The sequence below is a fragment of the Penicillium psychrosexuale genome (assembly GCF_028828465.1).
Source record: "Penicillium psychrosexuale strain IBT 29551 chromosome Unknown utg000001l, whole genome shotgun sequence".
NCBI lineage: Eukaryota > Fungi > Ascomycota > Eurotiomycetes > Eurotiales > Aspergillaceae > Penicillium > Penicillium psychrosexuale.
The window spans coordinates 717,355-744,318 of NW_026643186.1; the positions used below are offsets into that span (position 1 = coordinate 717,355).

A 26,964-nucleotide genomic window follows, 5' to 3' on the forward strand; every position below is an offset into this window, starting at 1 on the left:
GTTGCCCTGCATCTGCATCTACATAGACTCGAGTCATGTGCTCGACCAAAGCCCTGATTCTAATTGGTCGACTTGCATATGTTTCGGAGATTTCTGTATGATTCATTATCTGATGCTCAAGGATGAGTTATACTCTCTCAGTAAATCTCCATAGAGGCGGTTACAATATAGACTAGACGTACTCAAAGGATATATATATATGTGGTGTTGCACATTCGTCCTGTATTCAAGTATATTTTATAGATGATCAGATGTCAAGCATGAAATTAAGGCTCTTGAACAGTGTAAATAGGAGTTAATCCCAGATGGAGAACAAACCAGAGCAAGCTACTCCATACGGGGAGAGAGTATATAAATGTTGGGAAGATGAAACCAGAACATACCCCAACATGCCACCCACATCATGCCATAGATGCATATGCACATGCAGTTCCCACTTCATGATAATATATATAGACAGACATATATCCAAGAACAAAACAGAGAGAAGAAAAAAATATGCCTCGGTATTGAGATCTGCGCTATCTTGTGCTATGTCACATCGCTAATTGTATGTCCAACACAAACCCCAACACGGTATTCCCGCTGCCTTTCTATGTGCTCTGTGCTCTATACGGAAACATGATTCCCATCGACGGATAATTGGTCGATTTTGACCGCCACGTTGTCGATGGTCTTCTCACTGTCGTTTACCTTAGTCTCTGCGCCATTAGGCGCCGCCTTCTCTGCAGAGCTATCGGAGTTAGCCTCTGACTCAACCGAAGCCTGGAGTTTCGGGATGGGAACGGTTTCTCTCCGCTTCGTCTGCGTTCCATCCATAGTGCCTAGAACCTGGAGGTGATCGCCGTTGAACAGAACAGGGCCCTTAATGATTTCCCTCCGCTTTTGGCCCTCGGCGAGCGGTTGCTCGATGCCGCGGAGCAGCTCGCTGGTGGGCTCGTCCAGGTTGGGCATATCGCCCCACGCCCAGTCCAGCTCGCCACCGAATTGCTTGGGGATGCTGGTTGGCTCCATGAAGGAGTTGAGAGTGGGCGTGACCTCTGAGGCGGAGAGAATGAAGATCTTCGAGGTGGTTCCTGGGTCGAACCAGCGCTTGATCCAGCCCCAGACGGTTGGGAAGAAAGCGGGTGCTCCGATGATCTGACAGCGAGTTAGTTTCAATCTTATCTTCAACTCCCCGGACGGATTAAACGGGGGCGCAACATACAAAGATCCGATCTAATGTCTCGGGGTAATGCGCCGTGGCCAAAACACTAGCATCCTGCATATGACCCTTCAAGTTCCAGAACTGCTTCAGCCCGACACCGCCGACATCCACGATATTGGTCGACGTCACGATAGGCGTCTCCGGGTTCGGACGTGGCAGCGCCGAGGAGAGCGGCATCACAAACCGCAGAAGGTTCTCATACAACGCGAAGAGATTCAACAAGCGCGCAGGGACTTTGGATGATTTGTGCGTCTCGGGTGTACCGCTATTCATGGTGGAGTTGTAAGCGGCGACAGCCTTGTGATCCAGGTGGCGGATCTGGAAGACGTAGACGGGGATTCCGCGGCGATCGCGACGGCCGGTCCATTGGGGATACTGCAGAGACAGTAGATGTCAGCACGAGGTCGGGGTATTCATTTCACAGGGTATTATAACACGCACCATCCGCCGAGCGGCTTCATATGAGTCAATCTTGATATTCGCGTACAGCTCCTCGATGGCGTTGTCTTTGCGCCAGTCTTCGGTGTCCTTGAATTGGGCCCACGCGCCCTCGACGTCGAACTTGCGAGCTCGGAGGAATCGCCTGCGTAAATAATCAAAATCAGCACTCGATCTTTCGGTTTGGTTTTGTCCATTTCTAGCTGGGTTGGGGGTTAAGGTGGACGCGCCACATCCACATACAATAAAGTCGCATCGTCCTGGCTGGCCGGCTTCGCCTCGACGCCATCTGCTTGTTTCACGGCAGGGGTGTAGTATTTCCGCTCAGCGCACACTTTCTTGAACTCTTCCAGCTTCTCCTCCTGCTCCGGTGTAAGGTGGTGCAAGTGCCCGGCGAGCCAGGCGGTGCCGGAAGCTTGTGAGGCGGAAGCGGCGGGATCGTTCTTCGTAGCTGAATCGGTGCGGGCCAGGTCCTCTCCGGAGTCCTGCGGAGTTTTGTTGCCCCAAAACATGGTGAGCTCTGATCTCTCAAGTTTGTTTACTTTTTTGAAGGAGAGATCGCCCTTTCCAAAACAGACGTCGGAGGTGGCGGAGGGAAGGAGGCGGTGAAATAAATGTGACGGTGTTTTGACCCGAGCGTCGGTGTTTTCTGGGGGTTGACTCTATTTGTGATACATCTTTGCTCTCTATCAGATTCACAGGTGGGATCACAGGTTGGAATTAGGTCTTCTTGAGAATGTTGAACATCGTTGAACATCGTTGAGTATCTTTTTGCCCAACACCTGCCGAAGTACATCGCCGATCCATCGATCAACAAAGCTAATTAGCCGGATCAACCAAGGTAGCCTGCCCTAGTAACAGACGAAACAGACGATATAAAAAAACAAAATGCAATAAATTCCGGCCTAAATTAAAAATAAGTACCATATCTCAGTGTATATGGTACAGCCAGATGCTAATCATAGGGCCATCCCAACCAATATCTGTACAGGTCACCCTCGTGCAGCTCAAAATTCAAATAGATACAAGAAGTCAGTCCTCGGTCAGATCACCATACTCCCAGATGCCGCGACGCTCGGCCTTGGCCTCATCCTCGAGCGCGCGCAGGTTGGAGAGGGTATCGACGGAGGCACGCTCCCACGCCTTCAGCTTGCGGGGTACCATGGCCAGACCCTCTTGAATGATATCGGCGTTGATGCTGTTATCCAGGTTCTTGGAAGCGGAGGGGTCGAGGAGAGTGACGTGCAGGGTGCCGTCCTGGTCAACGTGGTCAACATTCGCGACAAGCTGACGGTCGAAGGTCTGGTCGCCGACGAAGCCGACAGCGTCCTCGAGGTAATCCTCGGAGGTGGGGAACTGAAGAAGAGAGAGGACTGCATCAATGGCCTGGGGGCGGAGGGTCTGGGAGGAGAATTGGGGTTGGGTAAGAGGGCGAAGTGATGCCCATGGCAGAATCTCGGAGTTGCCAAAGTCGATGTAGACTACCTCGGCCTGCTCCTTCTCGCGGTCGTTTCGGCGCACCTTGGCGCGATACCAGGCGCCGTCTTCGGTAAATTGGGCGGCAACCCAGTCGCCAGCCTTGGGAGGGCCGGGCAGCGGGGTGTCGTTGGCCTTGTTGATGTGGAACTTGCGGAAAGCGCTCATCAGCTCGGTGAGCGCGTTGGTACCGGTGCCGATCTGTTGCAGCTTGAGCTTGGCGGAGGTAGGGTCGATGTAGGTAACCATAACGTCGCGGTAGTCCTTGCGACGCTGTGCGGGGGCGGCATCGCTTTCAGCGCCAGTTCCGGCGCCATTGGCGGCCTCGGCTTCCTCAGCCTCAGCGGCCTCCTTGGCGGGGTCCCAGTCGTGCCACAAACCTTTGCGGGCGTCCTTAGCCCGCTGCTCAGCAGCGAAGTACTCGGCGGCGTGACCAGACTGCTCAGCCGAGTATGCATGGACGGTGGCGAAACCCTCCTCCAACAGAACGGTGGTGAAGTTCTCCTTGTTGATATACAGGCTGCCGATGAATCCGCCAACCTTGTCAATGGCCTCGACGTCAATCTCAACGTCGCGCTGCATGCAGCGGCGGTTGGCAAGGTCGTGGGCCTCCTGGCCGAAAGGCTCACCGGCGTCGCTGGGCCCGCGGGAAGAGCGAGGGGCACGGATGCCGGACAGGACGAGAGTCAATTTGGCGTTATCACGGGGAACTAGAACAGTGAAGCGAGATCCAGACTTCACAAAGTCGACGACAGCAGGGACACGCTTTTGGCGCTGCAAGATACCAAGCTCCAGCTTGGCCTTTTGCACGCTCTCTGAATAGTCCACCACCTGTTTCGCCTTGGGAGCCTTGGAAGTCCACATTCCACGGCCCTCCTTCTGGGCATCAGCCTCAGCAGCGAGCAGCGCATCGTAGTCGGGAGACCGGTCAGCGTCGTCCATGCGGTGGCGAATGACAGAGGCGTAACCAGCCTCTACAAGAGCCAAACCAACGTTGGTGTTACCGTGAACAACAGTAGCAACCTCGCGCTCCTCGTAGCCCTCGTTTGCAGGCTTCTTGCCGTTGACGGTGACCAGGACATGCTTGGCGATCACCCGCTTGCGCAGGAACTCCTTCGCCTCAGCAGCAAAGGGAGACTGCTTAGGGTCGGAGGGCTTTGGCTGACGGATACTGGCGAGACTGATCTTCTTCTCCTGTCCAGCCTTGTTGCGGATAAAGAGGGTATCCGCATTTAAAACACGGGTGACAACATAGTCTACAGCCGCGGCACCAGTAGTGGTGGGTCCGGTGTGGCTAACCCACAATCCCTTGCGGTCGGCCTTTGCTGTAAGTTCTGCCTGGCGGAGAAGAGCCATGTCCGGACCCAAAAGCGTGGAGTGGTGATCCTGGCAGCGGGCCAGACCAGCCTCAAGAAGGAATCGAGAGATGTTTCCATTGGGGTGAAGGAGGGTGGCAACAATCTGTCCCTGCGGCGTAACACCAAGCAAAGAAATTTTGACCTTGCGCTGCAACAATCGTTCCTCAACAAACTGCAGTGCCTCATCACCAAACGGCTCAGCCGCGGTCTCCTTGCCATCAGCAGTTGTGCGCTTAGCGGATGGTGCCCGGATACCAGCAACGGCAATGACAGTTTGAATGTGCTCCTGCGGCTTAAGTAGCAAACGCAGCACAACACGGTCACCGTTCAGGACCTTCTCAATGATACCTTCCAGCTGGTGACCCAAGTTACGCTTAACCAAATCCCGAGCACCAATCAACTCGTAGCTAGTCTCGATGTGCCCGTCGTCACCGCCAGCCCAAGTTCCCTTTCCTTCCTCCTGGGCGAGGGATTGCAATGCCCGCAGACGGTCCAGGAGTCCAATGGTCTCCTCAGATTCATCTCCGCGCTTGCCTGCTTCTTCGCGGACTCGGGTCCAGCCCTCCTGCACACTGATATCGGGCAATGAGGCATCGAAACCGGGCAGCTTGATGGTACCGTAGTCGCGCTTGGCACCGGTGGGGATGGTGTACACAACGTGGAACTGGATGACCTTGCCGACAAGGAGCTCGCGGAGGAATTCGCGTGATTGGAAGGCGTATGGCTATAATTGATTCTTTGGATTAGCCTTATCTCTTTCTATCTCTTCGCCTTTTAGTCATGGCCATTTGTTCAATGCTACATGGAGCTCTTGTGACCAGAAAGCCAAATTGGAGATCACAACAAGCAGCAATCTGGTCTTCCAATGGTGCAATCAACAGGCAATCAATCTCAACAATGCACCTACCTCATCACCCTCTCTCCTTAATCTTGGAGCAGAGACATAAGCCAAACTCAGGACACGTTCTTGTGAAGGGTTGGTGATATGCGACAGCACGACCGTGTCACCGGACAGGACAGACTTGACCCGGGCTTCGAAAGGCATACTGAATGAAACAGTCTCCACTACCACATGCACAATTGTGATGAGATTGAAGACAGAACCAGAATAAAAGGATAAAAGGAAACACAGGAGAAAAGGAAGTTGAGAGCAAACAGAATGTCCTGAGGGGAAACGTGGCCGGTGTTTAGACTTGTGGGGAAAGCGGTCAGCCGTCCGAGCTTCTACGGAAGTCTACGAAGCATCGAAGCTATACAGTGGTCATCGATCATGACAGATAACCAAATCCAAAAATTCACATGTCAAATTGGCATTCATTCATGTATCCTAGACGGAGTATCCTGCATTTTCCATCCACCAATTACGGGGATATCAAAATCCAGGGTTCAAAAGTGGATAGAGCTGCATTTATGCGGCAATACCAATGACACCTAAAACAGATTATTAGCATTCATCTCCACCTCAGCACGCCTTCATGAACTTACCGCAAGCAGGGCGGGGACCGGCGTTACCAGTCTTCTTGGACTCCTCGTTACCACCCTTGCCGAGGTCATCGGTACCGGCGTGGACGACGAGAGTGCGCTAAACAATTAGGTTAGAATCTGCCTCGACAACACTAGATCAATTATAAACTCACGCCCAGAACGGACTCGGCACCAATCAGCTTGACGAGGCTGTCCTGCTTGGAGCCGTTGGCGTTACCCTCAGCATCGGTCTTGAAGTTGCCAAGGTCACCGACGTGACGGTCGGTGTCAGTGGGAGCACCGTGGTTCTTGCCGAAGGGGTTGACTAGAAGCGATCAGCATCCCATCTTTCCTCCTCATACTTGGCAGATCAATGACATACAGTGGGGACCAGCGGAGGTGCAGCCGTTGGTGTTGTCACCGAACTGGTGAACGTGGAAAGCACGCTCGGCGTTGGCGTCGTGGCCGGTGATGTTCCAGGAGACGGTGGTAGGGGCACTCTCGCTAGCCTGCTCGAAGGTGACGGTGCCGCCGACCTTAGCGTCACCACGGAGAACAGCAACTGCACGGAAAGGAAAGAGGTCAATGAACTGTTCTAGAAGGCTTATCGAAGGCTGTCCGGCATGCCGGCTACTAGATCTCCAGAGCCTCTGTCTGGTCCCAGCCTCAGCAACGGCTCGTGCCGCACCCAGGATCAGGATGCCATGCTTCTAGCAAATAAGCAGCGATGATCCCCGGATTGTCCCAGAGGTATTGGCAGATACCCAGACAGCAGTGGAGAGCTAGAGCGAGGATGCAAGCCGATAGGCCCGGATTTGCGATCTGGATCACAAGGTGCTCAAATCTGCTCACACCCAAGGTCCTTGCCACCGATCGTGGGGAACTTGGAGGCTGAGGAGAGCTTATGTATGGCCCAGAGAGAACCAATAATGGACATTACTTACCAGCCTTGACCATTTTGATTATCTTAAAATGTTTTAAATTGAAGATTGAAGAATGAGAATGAGGATTGTGAAGAAGAGGAGAGGAAGTGGGCGGAGGGAGATAATAAGGCGAATGATGTTGACGTGACTCTACACTTGTATGGACCAAGTACTGGGTACATGTATTGCAGTATGAATGGAGCTATGTATACGTGTACTCGGTACTTAATACCACAGAAAAACATCCCCCACCTTCCGAAGTGGGTAGCAAGTCGGAACGAGGGGGGATAATAATGACATAATTATTAATAATGTGCATACTGCTGTGTAAATAATTGCTGCCACATACTCCAATAGCTGCATACTAGAAGTGTTATGCAGTCTGCAATACTATTGTACACTTGTATCACATCTACAGCTCCAAAGCATCCTATTAGCATTGCCACAACCTCGGGTAATATAAAATGCCAGGATAACTCTGCTCCGGGTGAAAGAAATGACACCATAGCTGGAAAGCAGTAGAAGGCTAAACTAGTGCGGGGGCCTGAATAAGCCGGCCCGGCCAGATTCCGCGGTTCCCTTTACCCCGTCTGATCTGCTACACCGACACCGGAGAATTATATATCAAAATAGCACTGAGGCCAAATTCATCAATTCGTATCTACCGATTCCAATTTTTTGGGAGATCGCCAATTTACAAGAAATTAAACAATTAAAATAAGATCTAAGCCTGAATCTTCTGGGCAAGGAGCTCCTTGAGGGTGACCGCATCAGCAGCGAACTTGGAGATACCCTCACGGAGCTTCTCCACAGCCATGGCCTCCTCGTTGAAGTCGAAGCGGAACAGAGCCTCGTTGTTGAGGTACTCGCGCTTCTTGATATCAAGGTTGGAGGCATCGGCAGCGTTGAGCTTCTGGGGCACGGCTTCGGTGGAGTTGTACAGGGTCTCCAGGAGGTTGGGGGAGATGGTCAGGTAGTCACAACCAGCCAGCTCGGTGATCTCGCCGGTGTTACGGAAAGAGGCACCCATGACAATGGTCTTGTAGCCGAACTTCTTGTAGTAGTTGTAGATGTCCTGGACGGACTTGACACCGGGGTCCTCCTGGGGGGTGTAGTCGCGCTTGTGGGCAGCCTTGAACCAGTCAAGAATGCGACCAACGAAGGGAGAGATGAGGTAGGCACCGGCCTCAGCACCGGCAATGGCCTGAACCAGAGAGAACATGAGGGTCAGGTTGCAGTTGATGCCGTGCTGGGACTGGAGGATGTGAGCGGCCTTGATGCCCTCGTAGGTGGAGGCAATCTTGATCAGGACACGGTCCTTGGAGATACCGTTGTCGGCGTACAGCTGAGTAGCAAGAGTCAGCTCGGAATTGCCGGAAGTCATTTCGCATGAACTTGTGCACGTACCTTGATGATCTCAAGAGCCTTGTTGACGGAAGCCTGGGTATCGAAGGACAGCTTGGCGTCAACCTCGGTGGAGACCTTGCCGGGAATGATCTGAAGAATCTCCTTTCCGAATTGCACGAGGAGACGGTCGAGGGTGGCCTCAACCTGCTCATCGAGGGTCTTTCCGTTCTTCTTGCCATATGCAATGGCAGTGTCGATGAGAGTGGCATACTCGGGCTTCTTGGAAGCAGCCAGAATCAAAGAGGGGTTGGTGGTGGCATCCTGGGGCTTGTACTTGCCAATAGCTGTGGTTGAAGTTAGCTAGCTGTCCAATGCTGGAACCCATATCATCAAGCAAAATCTGGAATACATACTGGCGAAGTCACCTAAATATTTAGTGTTAGCGTGTTTTCAATGCAACCCAAATAATAAGATTGAGAGCTTACCAGAGTCGCAAACGACAATGGTGCCAGTAGCCTTGAGCTGTTCAAGAGAGGAAGACATTTTTTGATGTTTTGAAAGTGAAATGGAGAAAGTATGAAGAGAGAAGAAGAGTGGCGGACGGCGCGGTGTTTAAGAAGGAGGGGTGGTGTCATTGACCAGACCCAGATCAATTGCCGGGTACTTGCGTTTAGTATGGGGACGCCATACTAAAAACAAGTACCTTGCCTGTGCCCCATTTTCAGGCGGGGCAAATGACGCTGCACGATGAAATCAGACAGCTCCCCTCGACAACATCCGACTTCTTTTCTTGTTTTATTTGCCATTTCCCCTTGGATTCTTGATTCTTCGTTCTAAAATAGCTGCCGTATTTCTATGAATACTCCTCGATTTGTTTTCAATATTTCCTCTGCTTGAACGGCTTGAATAGGTGTGCTACAATCCCAAATCCGGCGCAGAGTGCTCCGTCTTCCCCCAACCGGAGGATGGTAGACCGGACAACGGCCCACAACTGCAGCGGTCTTTGCAATGCTCACCGGTCACCGGGGCCCCGGCTAAATACATGTCGACGGCTACGGAGTGGTTGTGGAGAAATATGATTTCCGAACAGCTTAACTATGGACCCTAAGGATTTCCGAATAAAGGTTGCTTGAAACTTTCAATTGGAAGTACCTATACGGAGTAGTAACATGTATGTATCATTTTCCCTAGGCCTACGGAGTATAGTATGTCTTGTTCAAGAGGGTTTTCTACATTGTCTTCCATGTCTTCCGTGTCATTGGATCAATCGAATAGCCTTCCAGTCCTGGTGCGGTGCTGTAGTCCATACTCGACCGCCAGTGGCCACTAGTTTTACTTGTGTGTTTATGATCAAAGTAGGGTTATGCGTCCCAGCCAAGTGCAACTTGTGCTCACCCAATATTCATGGGATAGCGAGTCACCCTCAACAACAAGGCTGTAGTATAAAGGACACAGAAGAAGACCTTGTATTAGCCGAGCGACTATTGGCAGTTGTCCCTAGAAGAGAAGCTACAAACTGTCCTTCGAGAGAGAGTGGTTAGGCAAGAACAGAGCTTCTACTCACTATGTCTGTTCAACATTTATGGTCTATATCATGACCTAGTCATTGATCCCATTGTACGGATCGCGATGTTTGCTGTTCGTCTTGTTTGTCATTAGAGCGGCCAGCTATATAAGCAGGCCGTCTCTTACTTTGCACTTGATTCTTCTTTCTCTCTCTCTTACTATCTCTTACTATCTCAGTTAACGAGAAGAAGTAGCTGGCTCACCGGGTAAGAGAACCATCAAGAAGTCCTGGAGTTGACCGAGCATTGCTAACATATGGAATCGGCCGACTATATAAGCAGGCCCTCTCCCACTTTGCACTTGATTCTTCTTTCTCTCTCTCTTACTATCTCAGTCAAGGAGAAGAAGCGGCTGGCCCACCGGGTAAGAGAGCGATCAACAAGCCTTAGAGTTGACTGAGCATTACTAACATATGATATAGGCCGCCGAATCCAAGGCGAAGGGGCCCCCTCCCTCCCATGAAGAGGTTGAGAACCTCTGGGCCGCGGCCCAAAATGCCATCAAGAAGGTAAGAAGTTGCCTGCTGTTTCCACCCTACAAAAAGCAGTCTTCTCTCGGGACTGCATGATTGAATATTATTTCTAACGTGTGCATCAAATAGGCTGTTGACGCTACTGAGCATCACGCTGCTGCTGCGGCCGCCCCCGGTAGTGGCTTCTGCTACATGCCAGATCTTCAGATGAATGAGTGCATTTTTCGTCAGAATACTAAGTACAGGAGAGGAAGGGAAAGAAAACTATCTGCAAGTTCCGTTCCCTGGGTTTATGCAAATGACGGTTCCACTACCGGGTGGCCTTACCAACGCTCCGGTCCAGATCGTCCCTCTGACCTCCAAGGCCTCAATGTTAGAGCATAGGTAAATGTTCGAGTCCTGTCGTTGAATACCTACTAACGGAGTGATTGCGTCTTTATCTAGCATATCACTGTGCGCATGTCCAATCATTCTTTACGCAGCCAAAGGACTTGATATATTCTTCACTGAGGACTCGAACAGACGAAGGCAGGTGACGAGAAGCGAGAAATGTCTACTTCTTTCCGTGATAAGGCCTTCCAGGGTCTTCAGGACGGCTTCAAAGACCCGATTGACTTCATTGAAGACATTGAGACGGCGGAAAGGGACTATGCCCGTGAAATATCCACCCCGAGAAGCGGAAAGAATCATGGAGAAGCAGCAGCGAAGAGAGGGAAGAGAAAGGAGCAATAGAGAAAGCCGTGGAGATGACAGTGCTCAAAGCCATGCTACTGGTGCAGGCGTTTCTTCTGCTAAGGAAGCTCGCCCTCATGTTATTTACTCAAGCATTGATCTACTCAACAACAGGGAGGAGATTCGAATCGACGAGCCTATGGCAAGGTCGGCAATCAAGGTGTACGCGTTGCGGAATAAGCTCTGCCACAGCAGCAATCTCCGATGGCGCCCGCCCCCCGGATATCGCCCGCAATACCAGAGACGTCGGAGACATGTTGCCCGATGAGCTTAACCAAGACCGTGCTACCTGGGAATGTATCGTGAGATCTTTCGGGGGCATATTGTTATATATGGGGGTCAGGTGATCACCGGACTTGTGACGGACTATAGCTTACATAAGCTCTGGGTACTTACCTCTTACGTAGCATAGCATAAATAAAGATCATCTTTACCACCACTGAGCTTTTTCCGTAACAAATTGGTAGCATGTCCTGCTAGACCAAGATAAGGTAATGAATGGAAGAAATGATTGTGTATTGTGAAAAATTGTGTAAAGTACAACAGACCCAATCGTTTGGAAGACGAGTATTTGAATAACCGAGAAAACTAGCGGCGCTGGATGCAGTTCCATTCATACTACCATCATGTTAGCTTCGTTAATGAACATGAACCGGAAAAATATAACTCACCACTCGGCCGGCTTCATCCCCCGTATAGACCACGTGGGGGAGAGCCAAAATACAACTGATGCCGGCGTTGATGTTGGCACCATTATCGCGGCAGCTGTCGGTATGATGCAGCTGTCGGATCAGCTCCAACTCAAAGTGGCCACCGCGGATGGTCTTGCTCCAAATGTTGACTACACCATGGGTATGGCCTGTTAACACCAATTCACGTTCCAGCCATTCGTTCTGCACCCCCTCGTAGAAGACGCAGGACAAGACGTGGTCGTCGCCCGACTCGCAGACTGGTTGGTCAACCAACAATATGCCGTTGAGGGTATATAATGTCAAGCGATTACCGCGACAAACCATAATGTCTCCAGAGACATCGTTGATTCGAGCACACTAATTTGTCAGTAAAGGATAGCAGGTGGTAGGAAGAAGGAAACATACATCGACCGCACCGTCGCCGGGAAGGGCTCGGACGAAGGATCGTCGATTAAGATCCCATAGCATAACCTGTCCATCATTGGAGGCAGACAACAAAGCACTGAAGGAGCGTGAAACAGCGAGGACAGTGACGGGGGCCCGATGGCCAAAGAGCGACCCAATGGGCTGCAAATCAACAGATTTGGAGGTTGTAGTGACCGTCCATAATGAGATGGTGCAGTCCGTACCGCAGGTGACCAGGGTGCGGGAATCCGCAAAGCTAGCATGAGACAATTGACCAACATGAAGGTGCTCAAAGTGACCCAGGAGCTTGCGAATATCGGCAGCGTAGAAACGAACACTACCATCGAAGAAACCCCATTCCATATAGTAATCATAGGCCGGCGGCACGTTGAGCCTCAGGGGCGCCGTGCACAACAAACGGTCTTGTTTCATGGATAGGGTGGTTACTCGTTCTTCAATATCAAGAAGAGACAAAGGCATCTGTGTTAGAGATTCTGCAAGAGTGTCCAGCCGCGGTATGCGGTGCCGTTGATCTTCCCTCTGGGGGTGAGGTCGGTGGAAGATTTGGTGAGGAGTTTGCCCGAAGTTGTGAATAATGCCGATGGTGGCTAACCGTTCCATTGGGTCATCAATAGCATCTAAGTCTTTAGCACCTTTGTATGAGAGATGGTGGAAGACGTTGACAGACTCGACAGCTGCCTCGCCCTTTTGTTTGCTGCCGAAAACAAGATCAATCCAGTGATGGAGGTTCTCGGAAACATAGGGACTCTCAAGTGCCTCCCGGTGCTTAGCGATGAAGATCTTGGGATCGCCCTTTGCCCAAGGTGGCAGTTCAACCGAGTCAATGGCCGTGGTCATGTTTTGAAGAAGACCAAAGTCATAATGATTGGAGTTCACCAGGAATTCCGGGAGATAGAAGAACTCAGGGGTAAGTTCTCGAACGTCGGTCATGTTCCCTCGCGATGCTGACTCCCATGCCTTGCGAATTGAATAGAACAGGCGATCGGCATGATCGAAGGAGCCGCCCTGGAGTAAAAGATATGACTTGACAAATGGTTGCAGCCGAATGAGGTACGAGCTGACAATCATAGCAGAAGAGTAATGTGTTCCATAATGGAAAGGTGGAGAGTCATCGTCGCCCATTTCAGCAAACGCATTGTATCGCTCACGGAAGCCCATTTCTCGGTCTAGAGTCTGGCAACCCATAGGCTTGGACAGATCCCGGAAGGTGGCCGGGTTGGTAAGATCAAGTTCTTCGCTTGTATAATCTGCCAAAACCCATGGGAAAACGGGGTATTGAGTCAAGTCGTTGAACGTACGCCCAGCGAAGGTGTTGATCAACATCAGATAATGGAAGTTGGAAATTTCACCCTTGACCCATTTTCGTGTTGCTGGGTTTGCCGGAAGGTGACCAAAAACACTAGCAAATTTAGACCCGAGGGTCTGTGGTGCATCATCTTGACTGCGAAGGGTTTCAAATCGCCAGACGTCTTCCGGTCGCGAGTGTCCGGTGCTTCCCGTGACCTGTGGCGCCTTGATAGCCAGTTGATTGCACAGATCGTCTCGAGCTCGTGCCGAGAGCAATGTCAACAAGTAGCTGGTGCCATCGGTAAAGAATATCTCAAGAGCAACATCGCGGAAGAGGAAGCGACGCTTGGAAACGCTGACCAAATCAGACCATTTCCAGCTCCTGGTGTGATGCTCCTGCGAGCGGTGATCATTTGATTCGCGACCAGAAATCATGCGCACATAAGGATCTCGTTCCTCATTGGGGGCTTGCCAGACGTTCACAATCTCGCCATCTGCTCTCTGGAAGAAATTGTCGAGGATATAGATGCAGTCCTTGCCGAGAATTGAGATACCTTCCACTGCTTCTAGACCAATGATTCGAGACAGGTTGCACACGCTTTGAACCTGATCACCACGTTGAAGAGATCGCATCACCTTCCGGTTTCTATCTTCATAGTCTTCGAGCTCGATTTTAGGATCGTCAATCATCTCGAAATTATCCTCCATGAGGCTCCGGTTGTCGGTATCGTCGTTCGGCGACTCGCCTTCCGGATTCTCCTGTTCCCCTGTGAGAGGATGAGGTGCCGTCAGAGTCTCACCCTCCGAGAGTGCACGTATTCGGGTGTCAATTTTGATTGCTGGAGGCTCGGAGGCTTTACGCTTAGGCTGATAGTCCTGTCGTTCACCCGACTCATTTGGAACCAGGCGTAGTCGCATACGGCTGCGACCTTCGGTCTGGTCTAGCCACCATCTCCTCTCCTTGTCTACTGCAAGAAGGCCGCCCGGTCGTCGCAAGTCAAGCAGTAAGTCGGCGAAAGCTGACCACATGAAATTAGAGCTATCCTGAAGATCTTGCAAGAATCGTTGAGACTTCAAGAACTCGGATGCCGCGATATTCGAGGTCCAATGTGGCAAAGTAGCTTCGTGCTTTCGCGTCATGTCTTCATCGAATTTTTCGATCTGAGCCCATTGTCTGAGTTTGTCTTTACGCTTCGATACCCGGGACCTAACAGACTCCTCGGTGCTTGTATTCTCTTCTTGAATGAAGGTGTCCCACGATCGAGAAAATACACCGAAGAACAAGGCATCCAGATCGTCGCGCTGGTCATCGATCCATAGCAAGAAAGCTTCGTCGTCCATTCCAGAAAGAGCGTCGAAGCCGTCAGCCAACCGACGCTGGAGGGAGACAGAGCCATAGCTGAGGAGTGTTGTTATTCCATCCGGCGCCTGCACCAATATGATTCTCCATAAGCGAGTAGCGGCTGAGCGGACATCACCATTTGTGCTGATTAGTTTGGTGTACAGCAGGTAGCATAGCAGGTGTAAATGTTTTGATTGGGTTTCAGCCGCCGAAAGAAGGACCACCTGCCAGTAGTTCAATCGGTTTAGCAATGTCACGGTTTCGGTGTCATCTGCCTCTGACAACTGAAATAAGATAACTCTGTACAGAGTCGAGCGAATCGTTGCGGTAGCCTGGCTACATAAACGAATGCTTTTCAACTGAGATACGTCCGGGCGCTGGAGATACTCCAAAATTGGACCAATGAATTCAAGTGTGGATGATGCGCCGTTGATGAACCAGCCTTCGTATACTGCCTCCGTCAAATGTGTCGCGAAGCGCCCGAGGTTCGTAAGTGTCCGGGTTTCATGAAGCAGACCGGGTCGGACCAGAGGAAGATCTTGCAATGCCGAAAGCACACAGGAAAGAACCCAAGAATTGAAGTACGCCTGGTGTTCCAGGAAGCCGGGCGGGGTTTTCAGGTAGAGACCAAAACCCGAGAAGTCTTTGCGTCCTAAAAGCTGATCCTCGAAGACGGCCAGAACAAGCCCCAAGACTGCCTTGACAATGGGATTATCAGTGGCAGCTTTAGTTCCAACAAAGGTTGGGTTCATCAGCCGCCGTATCCGTGCAGAAGAGGGCTGGTACTTGGTTTTATCAGGCGAGACCAAAATAAAGGATGACCCACGTTTCAAAGAACCAGTGCTTTCATCTGGACTACCTAAGGAGTCAACCATGATTGTCTGTAAAGCGGTCAATGCATTATTAGTACTAGAGCGCGGTCGTAGTACTAGATTGCTGTCATCGAAGCTGAGTCCGGTCTGTCGGAAATTTAATTCTTCGCTGGGGCTGACGGTATCAGCACCGACAACAACGGGATAGACCACAGAAAGTAGCTCCTGCACGTAAGTCGATTGTGCAGTGAAATCCTGGAAGCTTGGTGATCTAGCACATGCTTCTTCTAAAAATTGAACCACCGAATTGATGAGAGCAAACCCATGGATATTCCGGTCTGAGGGAGTAGCATCTAACAGTAGAGAACGGCGTCAGTTAGAGTAACCCTAGACCTTAGTCATGAGCAACGAGAGCCTACCTGGAAGCTTGAGAGTGTTCATTTTTAGGTCATCGCATTTGGAGGCACGCTCTTCCAGAGAGCCTTGAGTGTCTTCTTGCGCATCACTTGCCATGGTCAAATTGCGCACCCCGCTCTTCAACATATTCATAATAACGGGCAGCATATCCGGAAAAACGACCTTTACATCGCCTTCCGCCAAGAAAGCTCTAAGCAGCTCGGATACGTCGAGGGATTTGTTGAGATCCAACGAAGCATGATCAACCCCGAAAAAGATAGAAAAGCAAATGGGCCACAATGCGGGAACGTCCCAGCATCTCTTCAGACGGTGTTCTAGAATAATGTATCCACCACTCTTCTCCGCGAATTTCTTGCTGTATGCACTGCCAATGGCCACGACCAAGCGGGCCAGAATCTTTGTTGCAAGTAGCACAACCTCAGGCTCTTCCTCGCACATGAGGTAAAGAAGCCACTGCACAGATGATTAAACAAAACTCTCTCCAAGGCAAATGATCATCCACATACCTTGTTTGTGACGGCCTTGGCAAATTTCCTCAATGCCGTAGGGTCATGTGGGTTACACAACACGGCAGAGTACACCCGTAGCATTGCAATGCCCACAGTCACGCTGGGAAGACAATTGTTCTCTGGTGTTGCCGACGCAGGTCGAGACGATGTAGCCGCGTACCGAAGGCTCTTCTTTCTCTGAAGGTTTGTCGGGGTCTTCGGCTTATGGAGTGCATATGTGATGGACAGAGCTAGTGATCGAAGAAGGTCGGGAGAGGGACTGCTCTCCATCAACGAGCGGAATGCCGATAAGCAAGATTGGAGAGACTCTTCGGTCAGCTCCCCTTCCTTCAAAGTTTCCAGTAACTTTTTGTTGACACCTAGTTTGGTCAGCTTGAGATAAGAAGTGTGGTGTCATGAGGAAGCAAACTTACGCATACGACTAAGGCGCCTGGCGTTGAATCGGCGATAATTACTATCGGCGGCAAATGTGCAGAATTGAGAGTAATACAACCCCATCACCTGAGATTCTCCGAGTCGCCAGACGTCCATGTCCACGAGCAGAACACGGTAGGCGAGCGGGTTCGTGATGATGGAGTGATTGGGGGTTTCGAAGTCGTAGCCAACGAATCCGAGAGTCAAACGTAACAGGTCAAGCATCAAGGATGACAGCTCCTGGGTATCAGAGGTAACCACGGGGATTTTAAACGCGGTCGGGGAATTGCCCATGCAAAATCCAAGCTTCTCCCGCAATAAGACTGCAAGAATACCATAGCCATTCTCTCTTTCCATGGCCTCGCTGTTTCTCCAGTTGTCCCGCACTGCTTCATAGAGAGATTCCACGGCCATGCGGGTGCTGTCCGCGGTGCTGGCCGCCTTGATCAAGCTTAGATGGGCCGCGGCGCAGCCACCTAGACACCAACTAGCGTCATCCATCGCCCTAGGTACCGCAACGACAGGATCACCAGTCAGGATACCTACCCCCTGAGGCTGTGTTAAGCCGTCATTGATAGCCGGAGTGGCGCCGTTGAGAGCAACGGCATTGCCACCCGACTTTGTTAGCTGATGCAGACTCTTTGCTGCCTGCCGTGAGAGACATTTTATCAACTGTGATTCGTCGACATTATTGCTATCGTCGTCATCAAGAACGGCGACAGAAGAGACATTGATCAAAATCGAGCTTTCGCGAATCAATGTACTTGCTCGTCTACGGATGGCAGTGACAATGTCCGAGGCTTCCTCTTTACCTGGGTGAAGATGTTCATTTCGCAGGTTGAGAGTTGCGGAGGCCTTGTATGTCTGGAAGGAGCCCAAGCAATCCTGGAAATTCCCATAATACCGGGGCCCAAGGTTGTAGAAAACAGCTACCATGTCATCGCTATAAGCCTCGTCGAAAAGCATTCCATTGGCAAGAGACCATCGGGAAGTGGACACGCCTTTTCCGAGTCGCATTGCTAGATCTTGAGGGGTGCCAAAGAATGCCTGCACGCGCGATGGCTTGCTTGACTGATGACTTACAGGAACGGAAGGGTATTCGATCTTCAGTTGTTCAACAAACTCGCCGTCTATGAAAAGAGATGCGCGGGAAGAAGACATTGGTTTCGGTCTTTTTTGAACAACACAAATATGGTACCAGCGATTCGGCTCGAATTTTGCAGACTTGAACCGAACACTAGGACGGGAACCTCGAATCGAAGTTTGAAGAATAAAGTTCCGAGTATCTTTTTCGAGGTAGGCAAGAATAAAACATGCTTGGCTTGCATCAAACGCTCCAAAGATAGTAGTATGCGTGTTGGGATCGAACTCGTCAAAACGGGCCCAGGCTGCAAGAGTGTAGCCGGAGGAATTGATAGGAGGGAATGGCCGACCAAGTGTTGCGAACTCGACTGAGCAGTATCCATGACGGGACATATCGAACTGTATTGACGGGGGCTCCTTAGATGATTTGAGAGCAGACAATAGCACTTTTAGAACTTGTGGGTTGCCATGCGCTCCGCGGTATAAGAAGACAGCATCGTCCATACTCATTCCCAGGACGCTGAGAGATTGAGTGAGATGTTGGTAAATCGCTTTCTCCTTGTCTGACCGTCTACCATCGAATAGAAGGGGTAGGATTGAGGTGAGCATATCAGTGGCATGCAAGGCTACGACATTCCTCCGAGACTGCGAAGCCAATTGGCAAAGACATGCGGGTAAGGCCAGGCGTAAGATGTCATATCCAGCCGACAAAGAGGAGTGCATCAACCACACGCGAAGGAACGGTCCAAGTAGTTCCGGGACTTCCACCGTCTCGGCTGATCCAATGCAATGATCCACAGCATCCTGGACGTCTTCCGGGGAAGGAGAGTCCTTATCCTGGGGAAACTTGGTGCTCAGTGTTACAAAAATACCCGACACTGTCTCCTGGCATAGAGCTGCGGCCAAAATGGCGCCGTAGAGATGATGCGCGTCACCCTCAGTTGTGTCTATCTTCTTGACCAGCACAGCCAGAGTTCGCTCCAGAGCAGCAATACCCCCCCTACTATCTTCCGAGCAAAATATCGCTTGTTTCCAAAATGTTCCTTCAAGCCCTCTGCCAATACCCCGAGGACATCTTTGAAGATATCCAACAGGCCTTTCCGTTCCTCCTTGGACTTGTGTACCGGATCGTAGAGCTCGGCTACCTGGTCCGCCAGCGCCAGCAGCGTTTGAAAGCCATGGAGGTGTCGGAATGCATCTTTGGCGGTGCGTGGATGTGCATCATCTATGAAGGTGTGGCGGAGGCGGAGAAGAGATTCGGTCGTCGATAGAGCCTGAGGCAGAGTGATCGCGGTGCCTGCACCGACGCTCTTGAGCTGTTTAATGGTTGGGGCTAGCTCTTCGGCCAATCGATCGGTCGATTCGGAAGGGAAGGGAGGGTGGAGGGGAGCCGACGGAGCCATAGCCAAATCTTATCCACGTCCGCTCCGATGGCGTATGACCATCAGAGACCGTGAATGTTCAATATCGGGTACAACGGTCTGCATTGGTGTGTGACAGTGCTCGTGCCAAGATAGGAAGCCTGGCGGTTAGGAAAATTTGCTGCACTCGTCATCCGCAGAACCCCATGCCAGATATTCGGCGACCGCTGTAATTCGCTATCGGGGGAGGGGAGAGTTGGATATCAGGTGACTCGGTGCCCTTGGGGAACGGGGGCTGGACGGGGCTGGACACAGCCCTGTTATTGTATTGTAAAAACGGTAACCTTTCAAAATTACGGGCAATCACCGATAGGACGTGATAAGCGCGATAAGACGCAGCTATGAGCTATGTGGAGAAGCTTGGGAGTGGTGATCCTATGATGTGATGGCTTCTCCGCAGATTGGCCAAGTTGCATCCAATAATGGCACTTTCATGCAAGACAAGGGGGATTCGCCCAACCCTTTGAGTCATCCGAACACAAAGCACGCGACTTCGGAGGATGAGTTGCCTTGGAGAAACTGGGCCGTGCGAGGGGGATTGCCTATAGCCTATAGCAGCATGATACTGCCAGGTACCCGGGGGGAAGATGACCATCTGCACTACCTTGCTGTAGCTACCGTATATTTACTTATTATAGTGGCCGGAAGATATCCAAACCACTTAAATCGTCCTTCATATGATGCTAAGTCTGATATAGATGCTATGGCAAGTCAAGTGGATGCTCCTGAGGTTCCCGAGACCACGGTGACCATACCATACCGTATCGGTTACCCCATTCTCAGATGTTCTCCACTAGATCGACAGCGACAGGTCATCCGCCGGCGTAACCGTATCGTATGTAATGCCCGCTTGCATCATCGATCCTCCGTCTCCTCCCTAGATAAGCCTGCCCTTCTCCTCATCTTCTCCTTCTCTTCTCCATCCAACCTATCCTTCACTCATCCTTTACCACCTACAACTATCGTTTCTCTATCACCCGTTCCTTCCGCCGTGTTTAATCTTTCACTTTGCCCATCATGAAAGGCTTCCTCAGCCTGACACTGCTCCCGTTGTTGGTAGCTGCCTCGCCCGTGCAAGTAGGCTCCATCCACAATGAGGCAGCTCCTATCCTCTCCTCCATGACCGCAAAGGATATCCCGGATTCCTACATCATTGTGTTCAAGGAGCATGTTGATCAAAGCACTGCGTCCGCTCACCAGAGCTGGTTGCAGGAGGTGCACACCGCCCATACCGGTCGGATGGAGCTGAAGAAGCGCTCCGTGTTCGATGCCGACTTGGAGGCTTTCATGGGCCTGAAGCACACTTTCCATGTTGCTGGATCACTCATGGGATACGCTGGTCACTTCCACGAGGATGTCATCGAGCAGATCCGCCGTCATCCTGATGTGAGTAATCCCATTCCCTCGCGGAAGTTCCCGAGTTCGGCGGCTAATATGACTCAAAACAGGTTGATTACATCGAGAAGGACTCTGAAGTCCGTACCATGACCGAGGGTACTGTTGAGAAGAACGCCCCCTGGGGTCTTGCCCGTATCTCTCACCGTGAGAGCCTCTCCTTCGGCAACTTCAACAAGTACTTGTATGCTGAGGAGGGTGGCGAGGGTGTCGATGCTTACGTTATTGATACTGGCACCAACATCAAGCACGTTGACTTCGAGGGCCGTGCTACCTGGGGCCAGACCATTCCCCAGGGTGATGCCGATGAGGATGGAAACGGTCACGGAACTCACTGCTCTGGTACTATTGCCGGCAAGAAGTTCGGTGTCGCCAAGAAGGCCAACGTCTACGCTGTCAAGGTTCTTCGCTCTAACGGCTCGGGTACTATGTCCGATGTCGTCAAGGGTGTTGAATGGGCGGCCGAGGCTCACATCAAGAAGTCCAAGAAGGGCGATAAGAAGTTCAAGGGCAGTGTTGCCAACATGTCTCTCGGCGGTGGTAGCTCTCGCACCCTGGATCTCGCTGTCAATGCCGCTGTTGACGCTGGTATTCACTTCGCCGTTGCTGCCGGTAACGACAACGCTGATGCCTGCAACTACTCCCCCGCTGCTGCTGAGAAGGCCGTCACTGTTGGCGCCTCCACTCTGGCTGATGAGCGTGCTTACTTCTCCAACTACGGCAAGTGCACTGACATCTTCGCTCCCGGTCTGAACATCCTCTCTACCTGGGTTGGCAGCGAGCATGCCACCAACACCATTTCCGGTACCTCCATGGCCTCCCCTCACATCGCCGGTCTGCTGGCCTACTACGTCTCCCTGGCACCCGCCAAGGACTCTGCCTTTGCCGTCGCCGATGTGACCCCTAAGCAGCTCAAGGCTGCTCTTATCAGCGTCGCCACCGAGGGCACACTCACTGACATTCCCTCCGACACCCCCAACGTAAGTTTCCCACCATATCTAGAAAAGCATGGATTAGGCTAACTCTATATTAGCTTCTGGCCTGGAACGGTGGTGGCTCCGCCAACTACACTCAGATCCTTGCCAAGGGTGGCTACAAGGCCCACCAGGATAAGACCAGTGTTGAGGAGCGCATTGGCAGCATCATCGATAACGCCGAGAAGGCCTTCCACAAGGAGCTTGGCGCTATCTACAGCGAGATCAAGGATGCTGTCTCTGCATAGATTAGAACGTTGTTAGGGTTCTGTCTGCGACAAACCCAACAACTTGGGCATGGATGAATGGATTAACACAGGCGTACAACATATTTTCTTTGGTTTTTATCTCGGTCTTTTGGATTCTCCAACACGAATCCGCGGGTTTATACCGCTATTACGCTCCTATACACAGATTGTTTTTGCTATTTTGCTATTTTGTTGCTTCACGTAGCATACTTGTCTACAACCATAAGTTCGGACTAATATAGAATACGTGTTGATTTATCAAACCAATATTTGTCCGGCATTACACAGTGACACTGTAAGATAGGTTCATTAGACTCTTAGCAAGTATATGCAGGTACCAACATATAGTCACTCTACAGCACATCTTTGATTTGAGCCACGTCGGCCTGTTCCTTCAACGCCCAACACCACTGACTCGCCTTGTCAGTCCGCTCTTCTCCTAGAACCCCAACACACTGCTCAATGAACTTTGCTGTAAGCTGTTCATTGGTCATGGGGCGCTCCAAGCTACCCACGGCATAGTCGACATGCTTCTCGATGGTAGTCCCTCCCCTCACCTTCACAACGAGATGACACTCATCAGCCCGCAAACTCTCATCAGAAACCGCCCTGAACCGATCCCTCAGTGCCACAACCCGCGTATCAAGTACAACATCATCCTCATACTGCGCCGGCGTAGCCTTCCCTAATAACAAACCCACGGCGCCACCATGATAAACACTAAACTTCGCCTCCAGCCCATCCTTCGGCGCCGTCTTCCCCGTCAACTCCAGAACAAGCGGATGCACACTCGCAACAACCTCCTCAACATCCGCCACATCAACCCCAACCCGCCCCAACTCCCCATGCAACCAAACACACCCGTCAATAACAGGATGAACCACAATCCCACAAGGAAACGGCTTAAACGCATTCCTCACAGTCTCCCAGCGCTCCCCACCCCCAAGCGCCGCAACCTCCTCCTCAATCCGATTCCCGCCGGCACAAACAACATTCGCCCACCCCCTCTTCGCCTCCAACGCCTGAACCGAACTCGTAAACCCCTCCCGCGCAAGCAAAGCAGCAAGCAACCCATTCTGCGCCGCTCGTCCGGGATGGAACGACTTCGCATGTGACCCAAACATCTCCCGGAGCCCGGTGACCTGCGTAGCAGCCAGACCAATCGCATGCGCGACCTGCTCCGCCGACAACGCAAGCAACTTCGCCACCGCCACCGCCGCACCAATCGACCCAGTCGTCGACGTGATATGCCACCCGACATCGTAGTGCGCCGGCCAAACGGCCAGGCCAACCTTACACTCGGCTTCGATGCCGGCCACCAGAGCGGTTATGAACTCCAGTCCGGAAACGGGGCGCGGGAGCGTCGGGAGGATGGCGAGAAGGGCGCATGCTACGGGCCCCGTTGGGTGGATGACTGTGTCCAGGTGGGTATCGTCGTAGTCGTGGACGTGCGAGGCGATTCCGTTGAAGAGGGCTGCGTGCATGGCGTCTGTGGAGGTGCTTGTGCCGGGGAGGTGGGAGGTCGGTGGGCCTGCGAAGGGGGATAGGGCTTTGCGGGCTGTAGTTGTTGCAATGTGTTGGCTGCCGCCTACTATGCACCCGGCTATGTTGTAGAAGCTTCGGACTGCGGCGTCGATTACTTCTCCTGGGAGGTCGGGGTAGGATAGAGAGACTGTCCAGGTGGCGAGGTTTTGGGTTGCCATCTTGGGATTGGTTGGGTTCCGTGGGTAAGTAGATATACCTAGATGTGATATTTGGATAAGTTGGATGTCATATATTGGAACCGTAAATGCTTGGGTTTATAGGTGGGGGCAGTGTGGGGAGGCGGAGGAGAGTCCACTTTCGCTGGGCAAAGATGATTTATGGCTTGGCTGAACTGAAGTAAGGACGTAGGTAGGGTGAAAGTATGATAGAGATTTAAAATTGATTTTGATGTTAGAATTTGATTTGATTCGTTAAAATATCTGTGCAACGTTAGAATATTGCATGTTATCATAAACCATAAGACCCATAATGTTCGAAAATGATCCCGCTAAACGCCTATCGTATGAAAGATGACAAGGGCACGCCGAGAATGCTGAAAATGCTCAGAGAAGCAGACCTGAAATGGCTGATCATGCAACAATTCCCCAGACGGAAGACGCAGAAAGTTATCTTCACATCTTCTTTGTCTCCGTGGAATCATCGTCGGCCGACTCATCCTCGTCCTCCTCCATATCACTGCCGCTGGACTGTTCCATGACGAGTTCATCCTCAGAGTCACTGCCACCGAACACGTCGCTGTCGGCATCGCTATCGGCCCAGAAGTCATCGTCTTCCTTCTCCACGGGCTCACGGACGGGAGTATCATGTGTTGGCATCTCGAAGCCGGCGGGAATATCGAGCTTAGACTTCTCGACGTCGGCCTTGACAAGCTGGCGGTAGGCTTCTGGGTCTTTGCGGAGCAAGACGGCAGCGTCGACGTTCGCAGGGGAGGAAGTCTCGGCGTCGTCAAGCAGAGAGATGATGGAGATCAGGACCGACTCGACGCGCTGAGCGGGGGACCAGCGCTCTGAGGCAAGCTCACCGGACATTTCATCTTCGCCGGGTGCGTGGAGGATGGATATGCATAGTTTGCCATTGGTGTAGATGTTCGGGTGGTTGATGGGCTGCAGGAAGCGGAACTCTAATGGTAAGAAGAACCCCGTCAGTTATATTGAAGATAAGAAGGAGGAGAGGAGGTGTCATACTTGGTGGGGCATATGGATAGTTGGAGGGGAATGACATTGCGGCTTTGAAGTAACCGCCGTAGTACATCGAGTCCGGGTTGATCACGATCAGGGCAACATCCCAGTTGAAGATGTCGTCATCGTGCAACTACACAAAGTGTGTCAATAACCTGCAAGTGTGGACATGTCAAAGACGATTGTGAAGTGGTGAACTGACCTGGACGTTAACCCACTTCTCTTTGAGAAGGGTCTTGAATTCGTTCATGAGGATGCGCTCCGCCATGACGAGATAAGCGGGATCTGAAGACGTTGCACCTGGAGAGATTCCGCTCGTAATTGTGTGGGAGCAATCTACCTTATATAGCTATACGACGCCAAGGCAGCACCATGTGCCTTATGCAAAAGGAGCAAATTGAAGTTAAAGCGGGATGAATTATAAAACCGTAGGCAATGCCGGGATCACGGGGAGGGGCGAGGCCGATGCCGATTAGATCAACGGATGCCTGAAATTTCAGTGGCAACCTGACTAAGAGGGGCGATGCCCGCCACCTCAGGTCTACGGAGTATACAATGTGGTAATTCCTATATCGATTCTTAAGTCGAACTCTTAATGCTTGAATTCTTAATTCTCATACCTGAATTAGCCATGATTAACTGTCTTTGGTCGGATGTTCTATAGTTATTCTTGTCCACATCCTTAAGCAGTAATCTCTAAAAATAGACTTAAGAGATGAATATCAAAGTACTCCGTAGTTTAAAAAGGTGTGTAGATAGTATAGAAGTGGGTTTAGAGGGGTGTATAGTAATACTCATCTCTTTTTTAACTACAACATAATCCGTGTATACTCCGTAGCAGTGATGTGATTGCCCTTGCAGGTGACCTTCCCGGGGTTGCAAAGTTCGCAACATTGTTATCTTACCTTAACCCTCGATACACCCTCGCCTGATCCCTGCAAGGACATATCAAGATGTCGCATAACAGATTCATTCAATCGTTTACTCAGTTTCCCAAGGATATATTCCGCGTGAACTCAGGCACCTCCATCCGGCTCCGGGCTTGGCCAGGTCCACGACGACCACACGGCGTATTCGACCTTCTTACAACTGCAGGAAAAGTACAACCGAAGGCTCTCAACCCAGCCACTTATGAATGTAATTCATAGTAGTCAAAACGATCAGCTCACGTCACTAATCCATCTCAGTCCCTAATGGGGCTTCCATGCGCCCCAACTCTAGGACACAACAGAACCTCGTTCGCACTGTCAAACCCTGGGGTGGTCTCACTATTTACATATATGCTATTATGGCTGGTCTGTTTCTCTGAGTCATTTGAAGACTTTCCCCCTACGCAGTATTGACTGGAGCTATACAGGAACTCATCTCCCTGACGATCTCATTCTTGTCCACGAATTTCGCGACCATTACTCACTACAAGCCCGGAAGGAGATGACAGTCGAAGGTACTAATAATATGGTCCACTAATACAAATAAAAGTACTGACTTACAATGACATAAAGAATTGCAAGCGAAAATTGAAGCTCTTTTGGCAACGCACGGGCAGCGATTCACCAGGGAGGAATGGTTGCAGCGATACCCTAAGGCAACCGAGTGACTTCTCTGGACAGGCCTTTTCCTATCAGATATCCCTGATCATGTATAGTAAAATACTGTATGATTTATGCTTTTTACCGCCTTTCTATGCATATAACAAGACCTTCAAAGAGACATACCTCTAGAGGTAGGTAGTGATGTGATTGATTCGTCATCGAGCTCCCCTACTGTTCTACCAACGGTTCTGCTTCTCAGTTCAAGATAAAACCTGCTGACATATTTAGTTTCGAATGGTTCATTATTCATGCCAAATACGCACTTAATGCAAAAGATCACACGGCTGTTGAATGAGTCAGAATGACTACTACCTGGAGGGTGTAGACAGTGGCAAAGCCGCCGAAGCTCATTATTTGTGTATACCTAAAGGTGAGCAACGCCCTTGTCAAAAGAAGAATAGCTGGCATGTAGCAAAGCCTCAATAAAACTCCGTTATCTCGATTCTGGTCGCGTTTTCAATCCAGACGCTTGGCTTAAGATGAACCCCTACCATGAGGCGTTTATGAGGATGAGGAAGAGTGGATAAACCACTGATATATACTGAATTATATGTATTTTGATTGAATACTTGGCCATATCCTATACATATTGTAGTGAGTTCGTTGTAACTCCATATAAAATCGATACCTTTTATAGTGGAGCACG

General features: G+C 51.0%; 10 protein-coding genes across 10 annotated transcripts; 3 read left to right on the top strand and 7 right to left on the bottom strand.

Annotated features, from left to right (window-relative positions):
* Window positions 1-609: 609 nt before the first annotated feature.
* N7518_000256 (SEC14 family lipid-binding protein) lies at window positions 610-2,157 on the bottom strand (the record flags this gene model as incomplete). The annotated part of the gene is made up of 4 exons (XM_057181184.1): window positions 610-1,140; window positions 1,208-1,582; window positions 1,649-1,790; window positions 1,889-2,157. 4 exons carry the CDS (start codon window positions 2,155-2,157, stop codon window positions 610-612), a joined length of 1,317 nt encoding a protein of 438 aa, XP_057046534.1.
* Window positions 2,158-2,677: 520 nt separating this feature from the next.
* Window positions 2,678-5,524, bottom strand: N7518_000257 (putative transcription factor (Snd1/p100); the record flags this gene model as incomplete). The annotated part of the gene is made up of 2 exons (XM_057181185.1): window positions 2,678-5,203; window positions 5,387-5,524. 2 exons carry the CDS (start codon window positions 5,522-5,524, stop codon window positions 2,678-2,680), a joined length of 2,664 nt encoding a protein of 887 aa, XP_057046535.1.
* Window positions 5,525-5,887: 363 nt separating this feature from the next.
* Window positions 5,888-6,900, bottom strand: sod1 (superoxide dismutase SOD1; the record flags this gene model as incomplete). Its single annotated transcript, XM_057181186.1, has 5 exons — window positions 5,888-5,910; window positions 5,965-6,061; window positions 6,117-6,268; window positions 6,326-6,505; window positions 6,888-6,900. 5 exons carry the CDS (start codon window positions 6,898-6,900, stop codon window positions 5,888-5,890), a joined length of 465 nt encoding a protein of 154 aa, XP_057046536.1.
* A 690-nt stretch (window positions 6,901-7,590) lies between these two features.
* N7518_000259 (sedoheptulose-7-phosphate:D-glyceraldehyde-3-phosphate transaldolase TAL1) lies at window positions 7,591-8,756 on the bottom strand (the record flags this gene model as incomplete). Its single annotated transcript, XM_057181187.1, has 4 exons — window positions 7,591-8,211; window positions 8,274-8,557; window positions 8,627-8,638; window positions 8,699-8,756. 4 exons carry the CDS (start codon window positions 8,754-8,756, stop codon window positions 7,591-7,593), a joined length of 975 nt encoding a protein of 324 aa, XP_057046537.1.
* Window positions 8,757-10,800: 2,044 nt separating this feature from the next.
* On the top strand, window positions 10,801-10,983 carry N7518_000260 (uncharacterized protein; the record flags this gene model as incomplete). Its single annotated transcript, XM_057181188.1, has 1 exon — window positions 10,801-10,983. One exon carries the CDS (start codon window positions 10,801-10,803, stop codon window positions 10,981-10,983), a length of 183 nt encoding a protein of 60 aa, XP_057046538.1.
* Window positions 10,984-11,571: 588 nt separating this feature from the next.
* Window positions 11,572-19,368, bottom strand: N7518_000261 (Beige/BEACH domain protein; the record flags this gene model as incomplete). The annotated part of the gene is given in 7 exon segments (XM_057181189.1): window positions 11,572-11,601; window positions 11,655-12,032; window positions 12,081-15,895; window positions 15,962-16,412; window positions 16,466-16,827; window positions 16,882-19,040; window positions 19,058-19,368. The coding sequence occupies 7 exon segments, from the start codon at window positions 19,366-19,368 to the stop codon at window positions 11,572-11,574; spliced, it is 7,506 nt and encodes a 2,501-aa protein (XP_057046539.1).
* Window positions 19,369-20,403: 1,035 nt separating this feature from the next.
* Window positions 20,404-22,003, top strand: N7518_000262 (S8 family peptidase; the record flags this gene model as incomplete). Its single annotated transcript, XM_057181190.1, has 3 exons — window positions 20,404-20,772; window positions 20,835-21,761; window positions 21,815-22,003. The coding sequence occupies 3 exons, from the start codon at window positions 20,404-20,406 to the stop codon at window positions 22,001-22,003; spliced, it is 1,485 nt and encodes a 494-aa protein (XP_057046540.1).
* Window positions 22,004-22,356: 353 nt separating this feature from the next.
* On the bottom strand, window positions 22,357-23,706 carry N7518_000263 (MmgE/PrpD family protein; the record flags this gene model as incomplete). The annotated part of the gene is made up of 1 exon (XM_057181191.1): window positions 22,357-23,706. One exon carries the CDS (start codon window positions 23,704-23,706, stop codon window positions 22,357-22,359), a length of 1,350 nt encoding a protein of 449 aa, XP_057046541.1.
* Window positions 23,707-24,159: 453 nt separating this feature from the next.
* Window positions 24,160-24,994, bottom strand: N7518_000264 (uncharacterized protein; the record flags this gene model as incomplete). Its single annotated transcript, XM_057181192.1, has 3 exons — window positions 24,160-24,668; window positions 24,733-24,859; window positions 24,929-24,994. The coding sequence occupies 3 exons, from the start codon at window positions 24,992-24,994 to the stop codon at window positions 24,160-24,162; spliced, it is 702 nt and encodes a 233-aa protein (XP_057046542.1).
* A 685-nt stretch (window positions 24,995-25,679) lies between these two features.
* N7518_000265 (uncharacterized protein) lies at window positions 25,680-26,193 on the top strand (the record flags this gene model as incomplete). The annotated part of the gene is made up of 3 exons (XM_057181193.1): window positions 25,680-25,863; window positions 25,914-26,021; window positions 26,084-26,193. 3 exons carry the CDS (start codon window positions 25,680-25,682, stop codon window positions 26,191-26,193), a joined length of 402 nt encoding a protein of 133 aa, XP_057046543.1.
* Between the last annotated feature and the right edge of the window lie 771 nt (window positions 26,194-26,964).